This window comes from Dysidea avara, chromosome 10 (assembly GCF_963678975.1).
Source record: "Dysidea avara chromosome 10, odDysAvar1.4, whole genome shotgun sequence".
NCBI lineage: Eukaryota > Metazoa > Porifera > Demospongiae > Dictyoceratida > Dysideidae > Dysidea > Dysidea avara.
This window is the reverse complement of record NC_089281.1, coordinates 8,226,195-8,251,190: the sequence shown is the minus strand read 5'-3', so window position 1 is coordinate 8,251,190 and position 24,996 is coordinate 8,226,195. Positions and strand designations below refer to the sequence as shown.

Genomic DNA, 24,996 nt, shown 5'->3' with positions numbered 1-24,996 from the left:
TATAGCTTACTATTTTTGATGGTCTCGTGATGCACTCTGGGGCTTCATTTCATCGGGGTTTATAGGCGAGAGTCGTTTGATGGGAGATAGTAATTATCAGCAGGTATGGCTCTGAATCGAATGAGAATGTCTAAGCGAATAATACACGCTCGCCAGGTACTGAGAAAATACGCGGCTCGCGTTGATGACTACCAAAACATTTACAGCAAAGGACCTTTATCGCAGTGAGTTGTTTTGTTGTAGACGTGAAAATAAACGCATTACACCTTTAACATATAAAGCTGGTGTAATATGTTTGTTTTCTGGCATCATGTTTCAATATTGTTAATTGACATTTGTGTTTATATATTCTTTACAACTCTAAATATTTTGACCTAATGTTTTCATGTGTAGTATTCAAAGCTGAAAAGTGAAAAATATTGTATTGTGTAGGGATATCACCAACCCAAAGCTTATTTGCATGTCAAAAATTATTGTGCCTTTAAAATCCTGACTCAGTATATTGATATCATTACACATTTCACTTCCTTTATCCACAGGAGCAGTAGTCCTTCACAGAAGTCTAAAGGCTACTACAACTGGCTACCAGTGAGTCAGTACTAAGCATGGATTATAATGTACAGTGCATCTCCTTTCCTTAGTCTGCTACTTTGACAAAAGAAACTGCCGAAGAGCTTATTATAAAGGCAGAGAAGTATTGGTTTTATCCAAAGCTTTCAAGGAGCCAAGGTGTGTAATTTTTGGTAGTGTCGAGTGATTTACTTTTGTTGTTGCAGTTGCCAACATTTTATTTGACAAACCAGCTGGGGTAAGTATTTATCATATTCTTATTCATGTGTGTGATTGGGTATTCTTATATTGCAGTCCTTTATTGTGAGGGAATCCAGCAATGTTAATTGTCGGGCTTTGTCAGTCCGACTGCCATCAAATGATCCATCAGTAAAACACTACCTCATTGAGACCGTGCCAAATGGATATGCCATTCAAGGCTCTGAATTGCCCTTCCCGTCCATACCAAAATTACTTGCTTACTTTTGCTTCAGCACCAGGTGAGAGCAGCAGTTAATATTTGATACACTGTTTGTAGCAATGGAAGACATGTTGCGACCCTTCTAAAATACAGTGGAACTTTTGTCCTTGTTATGAAAGTTTTCTATTGCGTCCTAAAGTTTATTGATAGAGGATCTGCTGTATGTCGCTAATAATATAATCTTTCTTCCTATCAATATACTCACGGGTGTTACGCGCCGGCTTCTTGGGCCGCACGACACACTACCGTGTGTCTTGATTTGTATGCAGCTTGTTGTAAATAAATTACACTGTTTTCTATTTCTTTACCAGTGGTGGGATGCCTTGTTGTTTGAGGCCACCAATGTTAGCTGATTTTGATGCATCTACTGACTACAGTGAAATGCAAGAAGAAGTGTTTTCTCCTGAGCAGAGAAACGGCCCACATTTCCCAACCATGGGTTGGACAGGTCCATCAACAGAATCTGGTTTTGTTGTAAAGGACACATACTCATCACCAAAGAAGCCTATTCGGCCATATTTAGAACCATTAGAAATTGGTGTGCCTCCACCACTGCCCCCTAAATCCACTGAGAAAACTACAAAGAAACATAGAAGTGTTTTATTGAATCATGACAGTGTTGACGATGATCATTTACTGGAGGCCAAGCCATATGCAGTGGTACCAATTGGCCTAAAGGCTGCAGCGTCACAAGCTAAAAAGGCTTCTAATGCTAGCAAAGTTTCTCAAAGTGACAGCAGCATTGTTAATATACGGAAGCGTGCACCTCACATTTATGATGAAATAGACTTTATTTCAGGTAAACAAGGAACAGAGAGTGACAACCAAAAGCCTGGCTTGCCAAAGTCGGAAGAGTCACCATACATGGAAGCTAATTTTGAAGACATTGATGATGTTAGCAGCTCTTCAAGTTATGTAATGTCACCACCACCCCTCCCCCCTCGTGCTCCCTCCATGACACCACCACCGACAAGTGATGAGGACGAATACATTGAGCCTGATGTGGTTAAATCTGATACAAGACCTAATCGATCCAATAGTGCTCCTCCCAGCCACTTCATGGCCTTAAATGACACATCAGTAACCACATCACCTTCCAAGGCTAGCAAAGAGAAGAAACCAAAAGGTATGGAAAAGAAAAGAAGTAGTACACTTGTAAATTTGTTGCGGACTTTTAAGAAGCGGTCACCAGCAGAACCTGTTACTAGAATTTTACCAGAGAATATTCCATCAGAAGATGTCACATCGTATCAACGATCGGTTGTCAAATATGGACTAGATTTTCCCAATGTTGCTGAGGAAGCTGGATCAGAATTACAACGAAGACTGTCAGGAAAAGTTAGAACAAGTCGTAGCTCAGGTAGTACACTATCACGACCTCGTTCCTTGTCCCCTATGGATAGTTACATTGCTATGCATCCTGAGAACCGTCCTTCAAGCAGTTGTGATTATTATGAACCCATGCAACTGCACAATCAGCATTCAACTAATGCAGACTATGATGCCCCATATAGTTCTTCTACATCTCCCACTAATGAAGAGTATATTAGTGTTCCTCCTAAAAGGCAAAGTGTACGAAGATACAAATCTGAGTCGTCATTGCTGGATAATGAATCGCATACTACATCATTTTCTGTTGCATCTAATGCTGCTCATTTTTCTCAAAGTTTTGAGTATATTGTACCTGAGGGAAAATCAAGTGACACTTTAGACAGACTAGTAAATCATGCTCATTCTGTTTCACCATCTGGCCATTCAGACAGTGACTCAAAGGATAAGAAAGAAAGGACGTCACAACCTCCACGGCCTAAAAAGCCTACAGTGGGTCCCAAACCACAATTAAAACCAAAGCCAACCCTCCCTCCTAAACCAACTGTATACCAAAGACCGGTTGCTAAACCACGTAAGCCACCACCACAGCAGCAACTACTTCCCAAGGTACCACCAAAACCAAAGTCACCAGTTTCTTCTAGCATGAGTGTGCCAGCAGGTCATAGTGATACAGTTGACAAAGCATTAACAAATAAATCATCAGAAGCAGCAACTGGGGAGGACAAGGTGCTAAAGCCTGTCGGACGCCCCCCACCTCCACCACCAAAGGCACACAGTAAACCATTATCAACATCACTAACTTCATCCTATGTCATGGTAAAGAAACCAACTCCTGCTAAAGGACCGTATGCTGTCCCACCTTCTAGAGACCAAGATGACACAAAGAAGCAAGGTTATGTTGTGGAGTTGAAAGAATCTGATGAGGAGCTTGATAATGTAAATGAGATAACAAATGATACTGTATCTTCACGAGACTCAGTGCTTGGATCTTCCGAAGTTGATGGTGCAACCAGCGTAAAAGGAACTGACAAACGTAAGTGAGACTTGTGGGTTGTGTTTACGTTTACAACATGCCATGCTGAAATCACACATTTGGTGTATACAACACTATAAAATGCATGGGACAGTTTACATGGAAGTTTTTGTAGGGGAGTTTGTTTCTTGCACTGTTTGGGTGATGTTTACACTTTTGTGTATTCTTTTATGCAGGAAAGAAAACCAAAAAGGTAAAGAAAAATTGGTCTCCATGTAAGTGTTACATTACAGAGCGCCAGTTTACACATTAATGCCAATGTTTTTAACAGTTAATTTTCTTCACAAGAAACCTGCTGAGCAGCGAATCAGAGAATATATTTTACAGCTGTCACAGAATAGAAATACAACATTTGGCAGTTCTGTATCACAATTTGAATCCAGTACAAAGCATGAAGCAGCAAATCTCAGTTACCAGCAGTTGCTTAGCAATGTCCGCAATCACATTGATTCCATTCGTGACAAACTTCTTACTGATCATCATAAGGAATTGGTTGAGCATGGAATGAAGGTAATATTATTAAGACATGAATTAAATACCATCTACTTTCATGTTGTCTTTGACTTTTATGTTTTTAGCCATGCCCTATTTGTGATCTACTAAAATCCTATAAAATAATTTTTAAAAGTTCTTTTCATGATTTACAAGAGAAGCTATAGAGGGTTGTAGTTTTTTGTGTCATATTCCTTGTTGAAATCCAAAATGGTGACATAATAAATCCTCCTTTTTTACATGTATAGAATTGCCGAAACTTTGATGTGCTACTGGAGAAAATTTTGCAGGACATTATTGTAGAACCACTTCAACAAGTGATACAGTTTAAAGTTGAGAAACATTTTACTGAGTGAGTCTTGTAGTAGTGCCTCATTGTGGGATACCATTGTATACGTGTGTGGTTTGTAGAGTTGTAGTGTTTAGTTACAAACACTGGCCTTATTATGGAATACAGTGTACATTGTTGTAGGATATATTGTTACTATGGGGAGACCTGTTATTGTTGTAACAGAATATATTATAGTTCTAACATGTCTCATCATGGATACATTGTAGTTATACTGAAGTGGACTCCAAAAGCCTCAGCTACACTTAATATTAATTTTGGTCCAAAATAAATGGTCCTATTTTTATATGCATTGATGTAAACGCGTATTGATTTCATTAAAGACCTCCCAGTTTATGAAAGCTGTTGTGTGTCACTGTAGCACTGGCAGTCTAAAGCAGCTTCAACAGACAATGGCTTCAGCAAAGGAACTGAAAGAATCAGACCTTGGCATCCGGGTAAGTGCAGTTCTACATAACTACAGGAAGTGTACATGTTAAAGAGGCTTCTATTTAACTTTACATAATGATTTTAATAATGATGTAACATGTCTATCTGTGTGTCTGTCTAACAGGACCACTTGATTCCTCCAGGAGAACAAGCCATTGAAGAGGCAAAACAGTTATTTGATGAAATGGAGCGAGTCCACTCAGCGTTCACCAAAATAGAGCTGCTACTCCAAGCTGTCCGTATCACCTATAATAATGTAAGAATCGCTGTTATTTATTTATACCATATATGGTTACTATAAACTGTACTTCAATGACTGGAGTGTGTCCATGAAAACTGAAGCCAATTTTCAATGGTGTAGTAATTTGTGTAAGATTGCTTTGTATGGAAGTCTATTTTGATATTATCTGTTATTGTTCTTATGTCATAATTGGTGATTTCAACAGGTGCAAGACCTGACAAAGAAGAATAAATCTTCACAAGGCTTAGGAGCTGATGGTAAGATTATATATGCTGTATTATTAATGCTTCCTGCTGTAAGCCTGTATGTCCTTCTGTAGATTTCTTGCCCCTCTTCATTTGGGTGTTGATTCAAGCAGAGTTCTCCAAAGCAGAGGTGGAAGCAGAGTACATGTGGGGATTGGTGCATCCATCTTTGCTCAATGGAGAAGGCGGCTATTATCTTACCACTCTGACAAGTGCTGTGAACGTTCTAAAAGAAACTCAATTTGGTCCCGAGGAAGTGAAAGGCGTAAGTACAACTTTCAAGAGTTGTGTAGTTGTATGTTGTGTGAAGAAACTAGATGAGTGTAATTGTGTGTGTTCTTTCTGTGTAGTTGCCTGGTATGGATGACTCACAAGCATTCCTTTGTGTCTGGATTGATGAGATTGACGGATGCACATGTGAGGTATATAAACCATACACTATGATAATATTTGTGTAGTACCTGACATCCTTGTGGTGTGCATGTAGTGTAGCACTTGTAGTGTAGAAGACATACCACCCATGAATGTGCATGCACTTTCTCTCACTCACTCACACACACACGCACGCACGCACACACACTCACGTAAATACAAAATGCTGTCGCTGTGAAATCATACAATATTTTATCATGACTGTTTAGTGAGATGTTTTCTCTCCTGTAGCCTCCTCTTTCCAGAACTCTTCCTGTCCACGCCAGCATGACTGTAGCTGAAACCTGTAAGCTTCTTGTCACAACAATGGGAAATTTTGACAGGGGAAATACACTCGTAAATCATGTGTAACTCAATTCTTTAATGTTACTTCTAGAAAACTGTAACATGAAACAAGATTTGCTGAACCTATTTACCTGCCAAAATTTCCAACATATGCACACCGTGTGGTGGAGTATGTTAATAATTGATACACTCTATTATATTGTAGGTTCACTGATAGCCGAGACATTGAGAATCAGTAATCCAGAAATATACGCATTATATGCTATCACCTCATCTTCAGGTTAGTCTGAAATACGGTGAGTACAAGTTTTATTGAATTTTTCTACACAGAAATGTTGTTAGAGAAACATCACTTTCCTCAGAGAGTCAAACACGACTTTCTAGCTAAACATCAGTCCGGTAGATTTGTATACAAGCCTATGGAGACCTCACTTTGCTAGCAAGGAAACAACAGTTGGCCTCTAGAGACTTCTACATAACAAATTCATTGTTTTCACAAGTTTCAGTGCAAACAAATTATTTTAATACAGATAAAATTTGTAAAAACGTTTTTATTTATTGTAATTATAACTAAAAATTCTTGTTTCTAAAAATAAAAAGAGTGTTAACAAACAAACTTCCATGTTGTCTTGGAATAATATTTCTCACCAGGGGAAAGAATTGGGGAAGGGAAATTACCCTGTAAACAACAACACTTATAATGTAGCAATTTAGTGACTGCTGTACCTGGTTTATAGCATTCGGATAAGCTTGAGTTTCCAAACAAAATCCAGCATGCTTGTAACAAGGCTGGTTTCCTTTCAGGACTGCTGTATCATTGAGAAAGTTGCCAGTGTAGAATTGTACTCCTGGCTGGTTTGTGTATACCTCCATAGTGAGACCACTCTCTGGTTCTCGGCAACTACCACACAGTAAAAGTATATACAGAGTTTATTTGTATACAAGTATATATGTTATGTGTTAGTCAACAAGGGATTTGTATGGAATTCAATAGACATTAAAGAAACTGAAACTTGTGGACGTTTCCATATGCAGTGGGGATTTTTGTGCTAACAAATATTATTCAATGAAAAACATATTATGTACCAAATAAGTGTGCGTATATTTTCTAGGAATAGAGTGAGTCTGAAATCACTAATGTTTTGTCAGCATGAATGGATTAAGAAATTCTGAGAGTATATTGTGTTTTGATGCAGCATATAATATATCTTACCGGGCACACAGCCACACCTCAGAGTCATTGTACCGGCGTAGTTCAGTCTTCATACAATAATTGTGGTCATATCCCAGTCCAGGCACTTGGCTGATACGTTCTCCAATAAGATGTGGTGTTGTGAAATCAAATGTACTACCTGCTACTGGCTCAATTGATCCTACAAAACAACACACATGCGTTACGCACACACAGTGACACACTACACATATCAGTGACACACTACACACACTATACCAATAGGAATACAGTTATCATCAACTGGAGTATAGTGGTTAGCATTCAGCATCAACTCATGTCCTAATATGGTATTGCCATTCCCCTTCAGGTTAAAGTAGGTGTGGTTGGTAAGATTGACAATCGTCAGAGCAGTAGTTGTAGCAGAGTACTCCAGGGTCACTTCATTACTAGCATCACTGACAGAGTAGGTAGCAGTAGCTGTCACAGCACCAGGGTAGCCCTCTTCTCCATCTGGACTGGTGTAACTGAACTGTATGCTAGTATCTGTTTGCGTATCAAGTTTCCAGTCAACCTAATATAGTGGAACCACATTAACAAGAGACTGGAACCATTACCTTGATAATGAGGTGGCCTTTATTTTATGAGTTCAAGAAGTATACCATAACTATATTTGGTCACTATAACAAGATGGTCTAACAAATATTGAAAACCTTAGAAATTCTAACCACACAAGTAACTGAGTATGAACAAACTTTGACTGACGGCTACCACATACAAAATACAATCATGGCTGTGACTATTGGTGTCAACATACACTCAATATTAGACTGTAATAGTAGAGTACATGTAGGGTATATGTATGACAATTACCACTGTCAGTGTTGTTAGCAGGTACTGATTAACACCATTGACACATCACTACTGTATAGTGAGTAAAGTAACATATCTCAAATTTATGTATCTCAAAACTTTGTTGTATACACTGTATGTACATCACTGACTGACACTGGCAGGGATGCAGCATATTAGGCAGTGTATAGAGATGAGGTGCACATGTGTACGTATTACTGATCTACCACTGAGAAGGTCACCGTAAACACCAGCACAACAATTGCATTGCAGCATAACACACAGAGCACAGAGGAATACCTACTAAACATAATAGAATCCATATTATTTGCACACCTCTCCCTCCCACCCTACCTCCCTCCTGTGCTTTACAATCATAACTGTCTTAAAGTGTGATAAGCTAAATTTCCGCTGTTGTGGCTCCCTGGTGTATACCTAGACTGCATGTTGCCAGGGGAGTTATGTTGCTGGGGGATTGAGTCTAGAATTAATCTGCACACACAACAGAGTGTTAATGTAGTTTTAAAGTTTAGACTCTTAACAGGCTTCAGTGGGTCCCTAATGGGATACTAATTGTGATACCTTATAATGCTGTTGTGATGAACATGTTCTTAGTTTCAGATGACTACATACACAGTTTTGATAGCCAGTTGTTATGCATTAACATGCACTGCCAACATTTCAATAACAAATATTGATGATTAATTTTTACTATTATTATCAAACAGTAACTATAAGACCACATAAACTTTGGCTCATAATGTAGTGCTCTTGGTCTGTTATAGCCTGTAAAGGCTGCTAAATAGCTGCATTCAGCCGCCAATGGTCCCAGTACTGTAAACAGCGATGTGGGGGGATGAGAAACTAATAATTAAGCCTAATGTACACTTTGAAGCACACGGAAGACTTCTAAAGTAAAGAAATATTGTGATTTGTGTAAAATGATATCAGCTGTCAAAAAAGGCCAAGATATTACAGAGATAGTGATTCCAATTCATATATGGATTGGTTGCCATCCTATTACCATTACCATGACTATCATTGAAGGCAAAAGCATAACCATCTTGGAATGTACCATAGACTGAATGTCACAACACAGTACACTTTGCCCATGGGCATGTATATGACAAGCATGCTTGTGCTAAAAATTACTAAACACACACACACACACACAACACACACACACACACACACACACACAAAGCAAGGCAAGAGTAAAGCCTACGGCAACCATGCGAAACAGCTATCGCTGTCCAGCAAACCAGCACTAAGATAGCACTAAGATGCTGAGAAGCAATAGTATCCTGCCTGGGATGCTGGGCAGTGCCCGAGTGGTGCACAGGCTGTCCAATGCCTGTGCACCACTCGGGCACTTCAGTCTTGTACAGGCAAGTCTTCCTGGGGAAGGACTAGTAACCTGCAAGAGGATCTCACAGAGAGAGGTTATGAAACCCAAAGTTCTTTACGCCACCAAGTGAGACATGGACAGTTGAGCATTTGCTTCCCCATGCAGTAAACACCAGGTACCCATTGATGTTACAGCTGAGTGGGCTGTTTCCCCAGGTCCCCATTGTGCAGCTGGGTAGACTGGAACAATGCAAGTACAGTTTCTTTCTCAAGGAGACAACAATATCAAATTGGCATAAACGGGCATTGAACCTGGAACCTTTTGATTACTAGGCCAATGCTCCAGCCACTTGACCGTGGTACCTCACACACAACACACACGTATGCATGCATGCATACACAAGCACACACACACACTCACTGCACAAAACTCTATTTTAGACACCACTCAAAGCAACATTAATTTTATTGTTATACAGGTTTTTTTTTTTTTAAATTAAGGTTTTATAGTACAAGTGCTGAAGTTCTGTAGGACACCTGGTCCTACAGCTTGTAGTATATGCACCCAAACAGGTTAATAAATATTTGCATTAAAGAAAACAGCAACCAAAATATCATGTTATCGTTCTGCAATTTTCAACAAAAGAAACAATGATGTAAGAAGATCTCAATAGCAACCATAGAAACAACAAGGATATGTTAACATGTTAACATTCATAACATTATATGTACGGGTGTGTAGTTGAATGTAATTTAATTACTAGATTTCTTGTCCTATTATTACCTCACAAAATGTCAAAGCAATAATAACTACCACTAGTTGTGGGGAGGGAGTACAACCTAATGTTATTGCTGATATAAAACTGATACACACAAGGTGTGGTAGAAGAGTTGTCAAACATCTTAATGAGGTGTATCCTGGTAAAATGGCGACCAACTAGTATTGTATAGATAATGGCCCAACAGGTGTACAGCATGGAATCTGACTGGTATACGGTCTAGATCATGCAGTCTAGTGATGCACTTCACATACAATCCATCAGATTCACAAGGATATTCCTGAGAGTTGAGATTAGTAAACTAGTCATTAATGTCATACCAAGATTGAACATGCATAGCTTATCTCTACTGAGTCACACATGTTGACCATCACTGACAACAATGTACAACAATACAGCAGAAATATGTCAAAGAATGAGACAATGAGCCACAATAGCAGACTGCTACTAAGCCAACTTCATAACAAAATGCCTGAATATCTATCATTGTTAAACTATATTGCTAGAAATGTTTGCTAGAAAAAACTTTAAGACTTTTTGGTTTGTCAAATTGATGCCTTTGTGACTGCATAAAGTATTTAGCCTGTTTGAAGATAGAATTTTTTTTATGGCAAATAAAAGATTAAAATGGAAGACAAATCAGAGCCACCTGGATGGTACTGTCAGCTAAAAGATGAATTTGTTAGAGTACCGAATAACTTGTGAAGGTGCACAATGTACAATGAAAATTTAAAAAAAGCTTTTTAAAGGATGCATGAACAACCCAGTGCACAAGATAATTAAGCCAGTTGTCTTACGAGAAAATTGTGAATTATAGTAACATTCTTGATATGGCATTGGCCAGAGATGTATTCACCTAAGGCTGTTTCCTGTGCAGAAGTCTGGGAGCCCAACTCCTAGCCGCTGACAGATTTTGAGCATTAAAATGCTTACTAGATTTCATGGATAGTATAAAACTATTTTCAATAATATGCTTGGTTAATGTCGATGGCTGGTCAAGCTTTGTAGTAACCCAAACAATATATTCAAATTCTTTAATTGGAATGCAAAACTCAAGATTAAGCTATCTTTAGTATTTCAAGTTAGTCTTACAATTATATAATTCTTTAATACCCATTTTTAAAATTGTTCTCGTTATGAATGTTCTATTAGAGTACTTTTGACTGAACACACTGACTGCTCTATTAGAGGTTACTCTTGTTCTCCCTGTAGCTGTATTGCTTGCCTGTATCTTTGTGCTGCCAACCTAAGACAGTCTGGTGTTCCAGCCTATACTGTATAGCAGGTTATTTTTTGAAGCAGAAAATTTCGCAGAAGAGGAAAAATCTCAATATTTTGAAGAGTGTATCTTTTGAAGTCCAGGTGGAATTCAAAACGAAAATTTGTGCCACAAATTACAAAAGAAATACATATGCATGCTTGCCAACAACTGACTTTACTAATGGAATGATCCCCATCTCTATGCAATGGAGAGAAGACTGGGTGAGTCTTGTGAGTAATCAGCCACCAGCTTGATCATGCCTATATGCTAGAATTTCAGCGGACGGTATCAATTCCCAACAATGACAGTTCTGGATCAGTTGTTAACTGGCTATTGGTGCAGTAATGATACTGTTTAACCATTACAATCACCAATACATAAGCGATTACACACCTGATATTCCATGCCAAAATGTTTGATCACATGAAGGTAAGTTATTTTTAATTGTGGGAATCAATTTTGAAGAACAGGAAGTCTTGGGAATCTATTTTCAAGAGAAGAGCCTCTTCAAAACATCTAAAAATAAAAAACCCTTCATAAATTACCCAATATATATAGTATACAAGTTAAAATTTCAGTGGGTTTCCCAGTCCAGAATTCCAGAATGGATGTTCTCCAGTGGTATAACTGAAATCAATGGTAGCTTGTCCCTCAAAATAAATATTAATTAGTTACATGTCTATGTATGATGCAATAGGCATCATAAATGTAATGCTAGGAATGGGCAAAATCAGTTAACATGTTGGGATCAAGTCACCATGGCCACTGGGTCTGGGATTTCTTTTTCAGCTTCAGTACATGTTTCTGACTCCCTATATTCACAGGTTTTAATCTAAACCTTCTCACAGGTCCTTAGTGGGATAGCATTCACAGAATAGAATGATACTTAAAGAGACATGGATGTTATTGAGTCATGTATACAGAGATGAAGTCCCTTTAATTGACTTCAAAATGAGATCTGACCAAAATTTATAGTACATCCACAAAAAAAGATTTGAGACATTATTCAAATATCCTAATAGAGCAGTCACCTAGTTAAGTGTTTTTCAAGTGTACATACGTATATAATAGCTTCAAATTGAACCACTACAGCTTGAGTATCTAACTACTGTACCGATCCTTCTACAACTCTCAGTATACACTCAATCAGTGTTATTTTTAATACTGAAGTCATTGTTATTAAGCCACTCCAGATAAATTATCTTGTTTTCTGTCCTGGACTCAGGCATATTTGCAGCAGGTGGGCAGTCCATTTCCATTATTTCATTATAAGATTGGCAGCTTTTCAAGGCATTATTTGCCTGGCACAACCATAAAAAGCTGCATAAATGTTATGTTTATTTGTACCTTCCATTTTAAGTAGCAAAAATAACACAAGCATGAATTTGTGCTGACTTGACAGCACTGCTGACACTGTTACAAGATGAGCCTGTACAGTATCTACAAGAATAACAGGAAGCGAGAATGGAAGAATACATACTTTTAGAGCTGACAGTAACCAGATGGGGGTGGTGAATTGGAAACAGAGAATTTACTTGGAGTGCATGGCCTTATACTCAGCTCCTGAGGCAACATTTCCTGGGAACAGAATTGAGCAAGAGGGCTGCAAGTGCAATGTCTCACAAATGATGGTAGGTTCATTCTAGCTCCTACTTGGATTTTACCTATTCATAGTTTTCACCTACCAGTATCTGTTACAATTTTGGCTAACAAAGCCTTCTGCCAGCCGGATCCAATAACATATCAATTCCATTGCTACTCCTACGGTTATTGATCAGAAAGTATCTGTTTCTTACCAGCAGCCACAGTAGCAATGGAATTCTGGACTGTGTATCAATGGAATTCTGGACTGTGTATCAATGAAACACTACAGCTATCCAGTTCAGTTTCAGTGCAGATTTGTGATTGTGGGAGCTAAAGACATAAGGTGAAACAGTTTCAAAGGATACCGCGTTGACTTGTCGCGGCACCACAAGCCTTTAACGGATACCATATAAGGTAAAGATAAACATTATAATCGTGTTTGTGGCATAACACGTAAATTCCGCAATGCGGGCATCAATTAGAGTAATGCGATTTTAAAAAATATATTGTCCCCTAGGCCTTGTATCTAGTTCACCAGTTCGTGTCGAACGGGGGAGTCAACCATGGTTAGCGTTTTACCCTTATTGTAGGCAGCCTGTTCCCATTTAATACTTATGCTAATGTATGAAATCCTAGAACACATACTGTAACAGCCTTACATGTGGGAGGTAACCAGGAATTGAACAAAGCTGTAAGGCCAACCCAAGCTGATTCCTTGATTCCCTATTTCAGGACCATCATTCACAGTGGCTAAATTAAACCTTGAGCAAATTAACCCCCCTCATACAATAACGAAATATTTGCAAATGTATGAGGAGCCATGTGAGGTTTTTTTTTGGCATTTCCATATCAGATTTTACAGGCTCCTTGAGCTTTATCCTGTAACACTAATTCGGGGGCGGATGAAGGGGGGGCTTTGAAGGCTGAAGCCCCCCCCCCCCCCTTCACTTTTAGGCTTTAGTTGATCAATATGCTGAGTATAATGAAATTTTGTCTTAGCATAATTATGTGATCACTAATAATACAAATACTCATAAAACCACCTTATAAACATCTTTCCAAGGTATTATCAGTGGATTTATGCTAAAGGTTATGCAACAAGGACCCGGATCAGCATTGGAGGTGTACAAGATCAAGATACTCTAATAGAGCGGTCAGCTAACTACTTTAATAGAACATTCACTGGAAGCATATAGTTGGTTCTGTTATGGAATTTTTCCAAATCTGCCTGCACCTATATATACAATGAAGTGCATTGGTCTGTTTAAAGGGCTTCATTCATCTACTTGTGTAGTTAATATGTATGGCAATACTTAATTCAGGTACACTATTTCTATTGAAAATGCTCTCACATTCAATCTTGTATTGTCCAAATTTCAAAATTTTCCACTTTCAACATTATTATTCTAACATGCACCTATTCATTGTTGTGCAATTGTGAGAGGGGTGCATCATGTACTTGGTTGTCTGTACCTACCCAAACTTTTCCATTAACAAAATACTTCAGAGAGCCATACCTATAATCGACAGGCAGTATATAAAATATCTACAGGCAGAAAATGTTATGAATTTTATGTGGAAATGTCTCCAAATTGCAGTATTTTAGCATCTATTTTTCAAAAATTCCCTGGGAGGGGGCATGCCCCCAGACCCCCCTAGTTCCAGCAGCTTCACATGCTGGGAAGTGTGCTTCACACACCTCTACCCAAGAGATTAATACTTTGAGTTAGCCCCCCCTTTTATAAATCCTAGATCCGCCCCTGTAATTAAAGCATGCAGGTAGAACAGGAAACAACTTGGTTTGGTATTACACTTAGCAGGTGGCCAGAATAGGTTATTATAGTGTATTTGGTTTGTCTCTAGCGAGGTGGTTTCTTTCTCTTCAAGTTATACTTTTTTGGCGAGATACACACAGCTAAATGGTGTAGAAATGCGAGGATATCTTCATAGATGTTCTTTCTTTTCATCACTGTGATTTCTTTTAGCCAAAGCTTGGTGTGAGTAATGAATGAAAATGTATGTCCGTAAATTTCTATCTCCTTTTCTGCACTTGCAATCCAGACGCCACATGCACAATTCAATAGCTCTTTAGTTGGTGAACAAAATTTGTGAGAGCCCCGAAGAGCTATTGAGCCACTATTCAGTGTAAACAAATAGCTATTAATTGTCATGTCCAAGTGACCATTCTACATGAATATTTGCATCATGATTCACCAGTGACTCTTGGAGAAGTGAAGTGTTCTTGACTGCTCTTCCAACTGGTATAAAGAAATCTGTTGAAATTCAAATATGATATGAATTCTTTCTGACTGAGGGCTGAGTGGGTCAGACCACTGTTTCCAATTTTACATACGTGTGTCCTGAGAATACACTAATACACAGTATAATCAAAAGCTTGAACTGTTGGTACAATGGTAGAGTGAATGATCATTTGTTGTATAGAAAGTAGCTAATGGTATTTGACACATTTCACTACAGATCTATACAGCTGCACTGCAGGTGCTCTTTAGCTCAATTTGCAAGATCAAAAACACTGATGTACATACTGTTCAACTTTATGCCCACAGAACCCCCCTCTTGGAAAAAAAAATCCTCCACAATTTCAGGATAAGAGGTCCAAAATTTTAGTAACAAAAGTCTGAAATGTCACCAAATTCAGCCGTATTAGTATCTATTTTCTGCTTCCCTAGTTTTTGCACACCCTGATGAATTCCTGCATCACACTACACAAAAAAGGTTCACCTTTTCATCTAAAGAACCTACCCAGATAAAAGTCTGCATACGACCCTGTTAATCTTGTCCCTTAATAAATAATTACAATTTTTTTAGTCGTAATGTTGAGTGAATCTATCCTGTAATTGAGACATCTAGACTACAATGGGAACTCAAGCATGTATATATGAAAAGTAAAAAGTGATGGTGTTTTCTGTGCCAGCCAACAGCCTTGCCATCCATTTCGGTAAAGTATAATAATTAAGCCCTTCAGGTACAAGTTGCTAATTAAACACTTATTAGTACCTGTTATCATCACTTATTAACACTGTTTCACTCTTACTATAAGTACACAATTTGTAAGGAATATTGTACTCAAATTTTGTTTGATGTTGCACTTGTGTTATATGTGTATTGTTGAAAGCATTACATCATGGTGTTTCCCCCCAGTCAACACAGATTGTTTTGACAGTTTCGAAGTGAAAAAATGTCTTCAACTTTGCCGATACGCATTGCCATGAACATAATACAGAGTTGGAGTGATGTATTATCCATGGGAATTGAACATGCTGGAGCCACTCTATTCAAAAGGTACAGTAGTATAATTTCTATTTTTCATTTAATGTACAGCTGAGCTACTTGCGCATTCACCTGCAGGAGGTGAACACGTGTCCATTCCCAATGGCTTTATACAGGAACAAGCATGTTTTTATGTTGTTAACATGTTTGCATGTCTAAATAGTCTATACTGCAACGAAGTGCAAGTGCAGCATTCACTACGTCCTTAGCGCCCTTAGCACAGCAAGTGCTGCCAAAATGTTTAGGCAGCTGGCCCATGTAACAAGATTGAGTTATTAAGGAAAAACAAGGGCCTATAGTAGTGAGGGTCCGCCCCCCATAATTATGAACTCTTGCTTCTACAGGTGAATAAACTACTTGTCCACCTGATTATTGACACTTTGAAGTGAAAACTAGTTTAGCTGTCACCTGTGTGATCCTGTTATACAAGTACTACTGTATCACATACACATTGTTATTTACAGATTGAGAGAGATAGCACCATGGTTAAAAAAGTTGGAACCATTCCAGTCGAAACGTGAAGACCTCCGGGCAGGATGTAACAACGTATTCCATTCTATCAACAACTTGGTGGATCTGATGAATCAAAGTCTTTCTGTTGATGGCACATTAAAAACTTTCTCACAAACCTGGGTGTCAAGCAGCTTCAACCCTGAACAATACGAGGTTGGTGGTATTTGTACTGTAAGGCTGTATAGATAGTTACTGTGAAAAGTATGAGCTTTCACCAGGAAATTAAAGTTGGAGAAGCAGCCTTTCTATACATGTATTTTTATGCTTCTGTAGCTTGTTGAAGATGCATTATTGTGGACAATGGAGGATATTGTGAAGGATAAGTTCACCATGGAAGTTAGAAGCAATTGGATTGCTTTTTTGGGTCATCTAATGATGGACAATGAATAACAATAAAGAGAATGTATATCTTATGTATTTGATCTGGAATCTGGACATTGTTTATGATATTAAATTTTTAAAACAGATCTTTTCAGTTTAATTTATGCTGCTTACGAATGACCCAAAGGTGTGTATTGCTGTGACACATACTTTGGAATGTCCAAGTTTCTCATGCTGTTGTTATAATAGAAATTCTGTCACGTGACAAACAACCAGTGAAGGTACAAAATGAAGTGTACAAATGGTCTTAACCAAATGGAGCTTTTAATAACCTGAAATATTACACAGCCTGTGATATGTTCATTTCTCATTTATATGTACTTATTTCTCAACACATCAATCCATGAAATCTGGACACCACGCTTATGTAACTACTTATAACTCTACCATTAGCAAAAGCTGAGTATTTCCAAGAAATCCAAACAATCAGCAAAACATCAGGGGCCAATCCAGGAGCTGGAAAAGGGAGGGGCATACCCATGCGGATGATTACGGAGAAAAGTGTAATTGTGCCTCAACTGGTCATATTGAAGTACATCAATGAAAAATTCACTTTGGATTAGTGATCAAAAAAAAAAGTTGTGAAACAAGAGAATAGCTAAAAAGTAGTGGGTATAGACAACCTCTCTTGTCACACTACTTTTTTTCTTTGACCCCTAATCGAACTTAAAAATTCCCTTCTACTTGTTTGTTTACCTTTTTATAACAAATAATTATGACTAATGAACCTGTGCATACTGCATCAAAACGACGCCAGGTATGTCATAAAATTAATTTGTATGAATGCATGCCACAACAATCAATTACTGAAAAGTGAAGTGGCCGTTACGCTTTGTTTTCAGCTATGTTCTACCTGTTGTGTAGCATACATTACAAATGAAGAACAGTTTGGGAAGCACCTCTACAATCAATCCAGCCACTATGGAAAGTATGGACTATTCTTGTAAGCAAAAAGCGTTACCATGAATTGACACCTTGAGCTGTCAGCGAACAGCAATGGTGGGGGACACAAAGGAGAACAAAGTAAGTCCACGATGCATGCATTGTACCTACTGTGGTATGCTAATGGGCTGAAGTTTAAAAAATCAAGCCTGTAGCCTTGAAGGCATCAGTCAGTCAGGCAGCAAATACCACTGAATTATTTTTTTAGTATCATAGCAACTTTTTGGATACATTTTGGGTCACACTGAAGGCACTTTTTGGGCTAAATTTTACCTGCCATGAAGAGGTGATATTTTTGGTCAGAAAAAGTATAAACCTTCATGATCACTAATATATTGACTACTCTAAGATTATCTGATTAAGCTGTGAGCTCCTGTACATCCTCTATAAAGATCTGTACATGTACCATATATATATATAGCCTTTGGATATGTAAACATGTAGTTCCGATATGTATATCAGTGACTGTTTGTAAGCCTGTAAACAGCTCTGGTATCACTGCCATGAATGTTTTGAAGGTTATGTTTGCTCAAACATGCCACAAATCTCAGGGAAGGACTGAATTTGATTGATCCTTCTTGTGGCCAAATTCTTCTCTATCACTACATTAGAACATGACATGTATAGTGCCTTTTGGCAACCTTCACATCACTAGGTGCACGGTGGACAGGGGATGCTACCTTTGAGAAACCACTTGTCAAAAGGATGTCAACAACTGCTGCTGTGAGGAGCTAATGCCCAGGAGTCTATACAAAAATGAGATTTTTTTTCTCCTTTAGTAAAGCAGTTCACTATTTGTACTGCTTTACTAGCTAGTCTGGCATAACCAACCCACACAGCGCAGGGTCTGGTGACAGCCACTATATACAGTGCTGGCCAGTCTCACGGAAAACTGGTACATCCAATCAAATCACTCAAAGATCAATTAACATTTTATGATGTTTTTCCATTATAAACAGCCTCAAATTAATTCACACGGACCATAGAACTGGTACATATTAATAAGGCCATGAAAAGTTAATTATATGTTTCTGGTTCCCTTCTTGGTCATTTTTCTGCTGAATGAATTGTGCAATCACCATACATAGGGTCAGCAATGCTATCCTCCAATCAACTACCTAACTATTAATGTGTTAGGCTAAGTGTAACTTGAATAACACCAGCGTGGCAGCCAAGTTTTTTACTGTCTTCTGGTAGAAAACTATACAATGTCTTAAAATCACGTGATTTTCGTTGCAGCGGTTTGTAGGGTTTTTCGTATGCTACAATATTCACTCTCAACATTGTTCAAGTAGTCTATCATCAACTCAAAGTATCGGTGGTTTGACTACTTCTGTGCTCCAGAGGAAGAAACATTTAGTTTGTCGTCAAAAAGCACACAGATCGCGCTGCCAACAGAAACTGACCAATAAAATCAAACTACCAATACTTTGAGTTGATGATAGACTACTTGAACAATGTTGAGAGTAAATATCGTAGCATATGAAGGACCCTACAAACTGCTGCAACGAAAAATCACGTGATTTTAAGACATTGTATCGTTTTCTACCACAAGATAGTGACAAACTTGGCTGCCACGCTGGTGTTATTTAAGTTACACTTAGCCTAACACATGACAATAGTTAGGTAGTTGATTGGAGGATATCAAATTTTCGTGTTGCGGACCCTACCATACAATAATTTAATAATATTCTATATCTGTTGAAAGGTTTTCATGTCTAGTAAACACACTTTTCTTATAAAGATGCCCTAAACTTTATACAATAACTTTGTTTCTCCCTTTAATTCCATGTACTGCTATATCAAATGTAGTGTACCACATCAAAAAGTTGCAAAAAAAAAAAAAAAAAATCTGGTCACCTGGTCAATTTTGGGGAATTGGTAGGACCAGAAACATATAATTAACTTTGCATGGCCTAGGCAATGGTACACAGCAGCCTCCTCTCTCATGAGTTCAACTCTACATCCACCATAAATGTAGGAGTCTGTCACCATTCAAGTGTCACCATCATATTATCGTAACCAGAAAAGTGTTAATGTGCTTACGAGTGTTTTGAGTATTTCTTCCATTAGCATTAATTAAGTGCTTAATGTGGCATCACCAGACCCTCGTGCTATGCACACGGGTCTGCTATGCCACATAACAAAGGGGTAATATAGTTTTGGGTCTTTATTGTGGGTCTTTATTGTGGGTCTTTATAGTTTTACCCCTTTGTTGTGGGTCTTTATATAATGAGCCCCACAACAAAGGGGTAATATAGTTTTCAAGATTCCCACACTATGACATGCTAGTGCTGTGGGATCCCACAATGCCTGTCTTCTATTTACTAACTGGATACCTTATCAAATCCCTTCACTCCACCATGTAAGTGGTTAGGTCCATTGTTGATCTGCAGAGTGTACTCAGCCCCACCCAACGAGAACTTGCCAGCTGCAATACGATTGGCTACACGTCCCACAGCACATCCAAAATAAAACTGGTTGCCTCGATAAGCTGTAAGTATTAACTTTACAAACTAACGTCTAAAAACGCGAGATACCTTCAGGATCTTTATAGCCTAGCACGACGTCCCTGGATGTTCCATCTCTATGGGAATTCCCCGAAATGACAAACAATTCGAACATTTAGGCTAGTTGTTTACTTTACAGGAACCTTGAGATTCCTTATGGTAGCTCCCCACGAGCTGCAGGTTAGTTCCAGTCCCGCTTTGTTCTTTAACGTGTAGATTTTGTCCATTGTCAGGTTGCCTTTCAAATGCGCACGCGCAAACTCCTAGGTGCACCAATTTATTTAAAGCATTGTGTAAGGTTGCTGTCATAGTGATGTTGGTAAGTGGAAGCAGCAAGAATGGATAATGCAGATCTCGCCAAACTAATCGTGGCGCCAGGAAAACTTTCGCCCAAATTTAACCCAAACGTGACTTCATATTCGGTCACTGTAGGCAGCAACGTTGCAGAAGTGAAGCTCACCGCTCTGACAAGCGACTCTGGAGCCTCTTATTGTATAAAGGTGTGTGCAATTTCGCCTAAAATTGTTTAATTTCTTGCGCTTAGGGTGGAGATGGCGGAAAGGTAATAAAATTATCCGAAGGTGAATTAGTGGAAGTAACTATTGAAGTGACGGCGGAAGATGGGCGCACTAACAAATACTACACAATTTCATTGAAGAGGTTTTCCCCAAACGATGCTACCCTTAGTGGGCTTGATCTATCCGCGGGTGTGTTAGCCCCGCCCTTCAGTGCTGCAACTGCACGTTACACTTGTTACTTACCTTGTTCCATTGATAGCATCTCGTTAAAGCCAAAGATTGAAGATAAAAATATGAAAGCGACTTTGTTTGGGGACCAGCCAATAACTGCAATAAATCTACAACACTCACAGACAAACATTACTCTTACAGTAACATCAGCAAGTGGCACTACAACTCAAGACTATTCCATCACAGTTATCAAACAGCCGATTGTGTATGCCATTGAAATGCTTGAACACTCAGTTGCATCATGGTGTGCTATTTGCTCCAATGTGCCACATTGTCCTTATAAGATTCAAGTTGGAGGGAAGCTACGTGATTCTGTCTATTGCCAGGTCTGTTTACAAGAGTTAACAAGGACTAACAAACAAGACCCTGTCAGTGGGAAGCCTCTGGAAGGTGATTGGATGCGATTTGATGAAGATTTGGTTAAAAAATTATCTAATGAAATGGCACAGTGTCAGTTGCCAGGTGGTGTGGTTGAAGCACCTTTGGCTCACATGGGTAGCAGTGTTAGATCCAATCGGCTTGCAGCACAGAAAGAAGAGGTAAATTTAAATTATTGAAAGTAGTATATTTTAACGATTACTATATTTCTAGCCAACTAAAGCTTGTTCTGATTGTAGTTGCAAGTTGCTCACTTGTGATGCTGATTTTCACACTCAACTGATTTGCTCAGCAAAACATTCTCATACAACTACTAGTACAGCTAAGGTGAGTAATTAGCTACAGTGTAAGTGCACAGGTTTGATTTCACGTAAGTCTAAAATGGATCTCACATGTGTATCATACATTTGTATGACATGTGTATAAACTGCTATCCATTGAAAAATAGGGATTTCACATTGTTGCAGGTTGAGGTGCTGCCATGGGAGAAGAGGATGCAGCTTGAAGGAGCCCACCAATATGATGGGCTGGTGAAGCAAGCTGCAGATTGGGAGGGGCAGTATTGCAAGCTGATGTCTGTTAGTACCAGCCCCACCCTCCTTTCTGAGAATAAACACAAATTGCTGGAGATGATCTCATCTGCTGCTTGTTAGTCTATATGTACATAGTGTGTATACATGGAGCAGTGGAGTAGGCACGGCAGTGTATACTGCAGCGAAGGCTTTGCTTGTATATGTGTTGTGTAGTATGTGTGTTTAGTGATGTGTGACTACCTTTCCCTTCCTCTAGCATGCTATGCTACTGCCATCAAGCTACGTCCAAGAGACCCACAATCACACGTCTCATTAGCATCCATCCTTGAGGAGATGTTCTACTTAGAAGATCTTTACGAAATTAAGAAAGATGTAAGCCAATCTGTATACAGAAACTGTAGATAAGTACACACACCTCAACAATAAGAAATAATATATGTATGTGCAACATATCAGGTAGGTTTGTGAATAGTGTACACATGTATTGCTTCCCTTAGTATCATTTAGAGGTTTTTTACTTTGTACTGCTAAAATATACTCTAATAGAACAACCAATTACTCCAATAGATAAATTCAAACAATTTTTCATTTATGCAATGCCAAAACTTGGCTATACCCCTGAAAATGTCAATTCCTTCATCACTACCACTACTACTGATTAAAATGTATATACAACAAGCCACGGTCAAACTGTAAATTAGTGACCGACCGTTGTCAAGGCCTATGGCTTTTAGATATACTACGTACTACTCTGTATACTGATTGTATAGCATGTACACTGGGTACCCTAGGTCTAAAACTGCCTATGAAAGCTATGATGTCCAACTTGGACTGATGCCATCAAACATATTGCATAACAGAATTCCTTTTTGCATTTATTAATATTGTGGTTCACTTTATGTGCTATATACAAGTGGTTGATGCTTGCTGTACAAAATCAATTAGCTAACTCAGGTGATCAACCAACAAGTCTGGATACCTACTGAAAACTAGGCCAAAAATATAATCCATGAACCCAGACAGCATACTATAGGCTTCATTATAAAAACAAAATTTCACTGGATACTTCTTTAAGACCATCTCAATGATGTCAAGCAGGTCCCTAACACAGCTAAGGTGTACTTCATGACCCCTCATTAATAAGACCACCTCACTAGGTTTCACTATCTCCATAGCAACCAGAGGCATCAGGTGATGATGACGATGATGAAGTAGCTGATGCTGCAAGTGAGGATTCCAAGGATGAGGAGTTCCTGGCCATCTGCAAACTGAGGGGCGTGGCTCCAGGAGCAAACCTTGCACTGCAGCTCCGAGCTGTAGAACAAGAGTACCACATGTTGAAGGATACAGGCCAGTCCGCCAAGGCTGATCATGTACAGGCATTGTATGCTTGGAAGAGTAAACGTGCACTACAGGTATGTAATTTCAATAACTGTATTCTTTTTTGTTCCAATCCTAATAGTTTACAAACATACTGATAGTATCATTCCTTTCTTGAGCATTAAATATCCCACCATCTTAGTAGAATAGAAGGTCCTAGCAAATACTATGGGTTGCTAGTGGTATAGAAAAGCTCAGGCATTGTCCTTACAATTGGAGAAACTTGACTTATGCACATTAATTTATCAGATATAATAAATCAGATGACAGGTTTGCTGTCTGGAATTAATTGATGACTATATCATAATATGTCTCCTCTATACTTAAGTGTTGTCATATGATATGTTGACATTATACTCTATACATCCTGCTGGATGTGTGTGTGTGTGAGTAGTGTGTAGGCTAACTAAACATCTGGCAATGATAAAAATGATTTCTTGATGTTTATCCTCGGTAGAAGTGGTTGGGAAATGCTACGAAGAAATGAAAAGTATTATTCTGAAAGTCCAGAGGGTGTCAGTAAACTAATGTGAGGGGTTTCAATTTTTGAAAATAATTTTACAAGATACCGTACGCAAGGAAATTTTGATGTCAAAAAAATTTGACGAATCGGTTTAATTCATCAAATTTAAATTCGTCAAATGTTTATAAGTGCCCTTAAAAGTACAGGTATTGCCTACAATTTCTTGATTTTCGTCAACATTTTATTCGTCAAATCTGCTGAAGTCTGAATTCGTCAAATTTTTCTTACGTCAAAATTTCCTTGCGTACGGTAGAGAGTGCAGCTTTCCCATCCCTTATACAGCAGCTATATATAGAACCAATGTCGTAAGCACCTCTAGAAGTAATTATCGTTTGGTAGCTGTTTAACAGTTTAATCCAGTGATAGTTTTTGTAACAGCTTTAAGACTTCACAGCCTTCTACAATGGCCTAAATGGTAAGATTCAACAGTGAACACTACTGAGAGGTGATTATTTACTGCTGCTATGTGTATGCAACAACCGTAGCAGATTGTAGCTAGCTATATACTAGCTACTCAGAGTGCATGGCTTCCCCTTTTTAATGGTGTGGATCTGAACTTGTTTTCACCCCTCCTCTTGCCAGCACCTGGATCCGCCCCTAAATGTGTGTGTTTGTAATAATGTTGCTGCTATAATCTTACCTGATATACATTTCAGCAGTAACAGCAAGGGAGGGGCCTCCCTTTATATTATGTACTCTTGGTAACAGTAATGTAGGAAACATGTCATAGTCTGGATCTGCTGACCCTTTTATATATGTGACTGGATCTACAAAAACCGTTCTTATCGCCCAAGACAGGAAGTTTGATTTTTTTCGCACAAACACAAAGCTTAATGAATGCACTATCAAGTTTCACTGCCACAGTCGACCAGAGTAAAGTGGTCTGCTTTTGCTGGCTGCTTTTTTAGAGCACAGTGGTGAGCCGTACGAGTGG

The 24,996-nt window shown here is 38.6% G+C and overlaps 4 protein-coding genes across 7 annotated transcripts in view; 3 read left to right on the top strand and 1 right to left on the bottom strand.

Moving 5' to 3' along the window:
• The first annotated feature begins 10 nt into the window (after positions 1-10).
• Positions 11-6,484, top strand: LOC136236495 (uncharacterized). 2 transcript variants are annotated; one of them, XM_066026653.1, is made up of 18 exons: positions 11-103; positions 157-224; positions 540-588; positions 642-729; positions 777-808; positions 865-1,049; positions 1,342-3,395; positions 3,572-3,610; positions 3,667-3,905; positions 4,136-4,239; positions 4,598-4,673; positions 4,790-4,921; positions 5,112-5,163; positions 5,226-5,416; positions 5,502-5,573; positions 5,815-5,869; positions 6,074-6,148; positions 6,199-6,484. In XM_066026653.1, exons 1-18 carry the CDS (start codon positions 80-82, stop codon positions 6,306-6,308), a joined length of 3,645 nt encoding a protein of 1,214 aa, XP_065882725.1. In that variant the 5' UTR covers positions 11-79; the 3' UTR covers positions 6,309-6,484. The 2 variants fall into 2 exon arrangements, with proteins under 2 accessions (XP_065882725.1, XP_065882724.1); XM_066026652.1 differs by having other exon boundaries at positions 95-224.
• LOC136236500 (galactose mutarotase-like) lies at positions 6,345-20,775 on the bottom strand. The gene is made up of 7 exons (XM_066026659.1): positions 20,632-20,775; positions 20,530-20,576; positions 20,329-20,483; positions 7,319-7,613; positions 7,082-7,241; positions 6,595-6,769; positions 6,345-6,547 (listed from the first exon to the last, which is right to left on the bottom strand). The coding sequence occupies exons 1-7, from the start codon at positions 20,724-20,726 to the stop codon at positions 6,473-6,475; spliced, it is 1,002 nt and encodes a 333-aa protein (XP_065882731.1). The 5' UTR covers positions 20,727-20,775; the 3' UTR covers positions 6,345-6,472.
• Positions 13,140-17,147, top strand: LOC136236504 (uncharacterized). 3 transcript variants are annotated; one of them, XM_066026668.1, is made up of 5 exons: positions 13,144-13,276; positions 13,926-14,015; positions 16,025-16,165; positions 16,618-16,819; positions 16,940-17,147. In XM_066026668.1, the coding sequence occupies exons 3-5, from the start codon at positions 16,062-16,064 to the stop codon at positions 17,054-17,056; spliced, it is 423 nt and encodes a 140-aa protein (XP_065882740.1). In that variant the 5' UTR covers positions 13,144-13,276; positions 13,926-14,015; positions 16,025-16,061; the 3' UTR covers positions 17,057-17,147. The 3 variants fall into 3 exon arrangements, with proteins under 3 accessions (XP_065882738.1, XP_065882740.1, XP_065882739.1); XM_066026667.1 differs by having other exon boundaries at positions 13,145-13,276; positions 13,952-14,015; XM_066026666.1 differs by lacking the exon at positions 13,926-14,015 and having other exon boundaries at positions 13,140-13,276.
• Positions 20,751-24,996, top strand: part of LOC136236496 (uncharacterized) — a 10,515-nt gene continuing 6,269 nt past the window's right edge. Inside the window, exons 1-6 of the mRNA XM_066026654.1 lie at positions 20,751-20,999; positions 21,044-21,787; positions 21,840-21,953; positions 22,094-22,274; positions 22,416-22,531; positions 23,335-23,574. Coding sequence (XP_065882726.1) covers positions 20,838-20,999; positions 21,044-21,787; positions 21,840-21,953; positions 22,094-22,274; positions 22,416-22,531; positions 23,335-23,574 — 1,557 coding nt within the window. The 5' untranslated portion in view covers positions 20,751-20,837. The remainder of the gene's footprint in view (positions 21,000-21,043; positions 21,788-21,839; positions 21,954-22,093; positions 22,275-22,415; positions 22,532-23,334; positions 23,575-24,996) is intronic.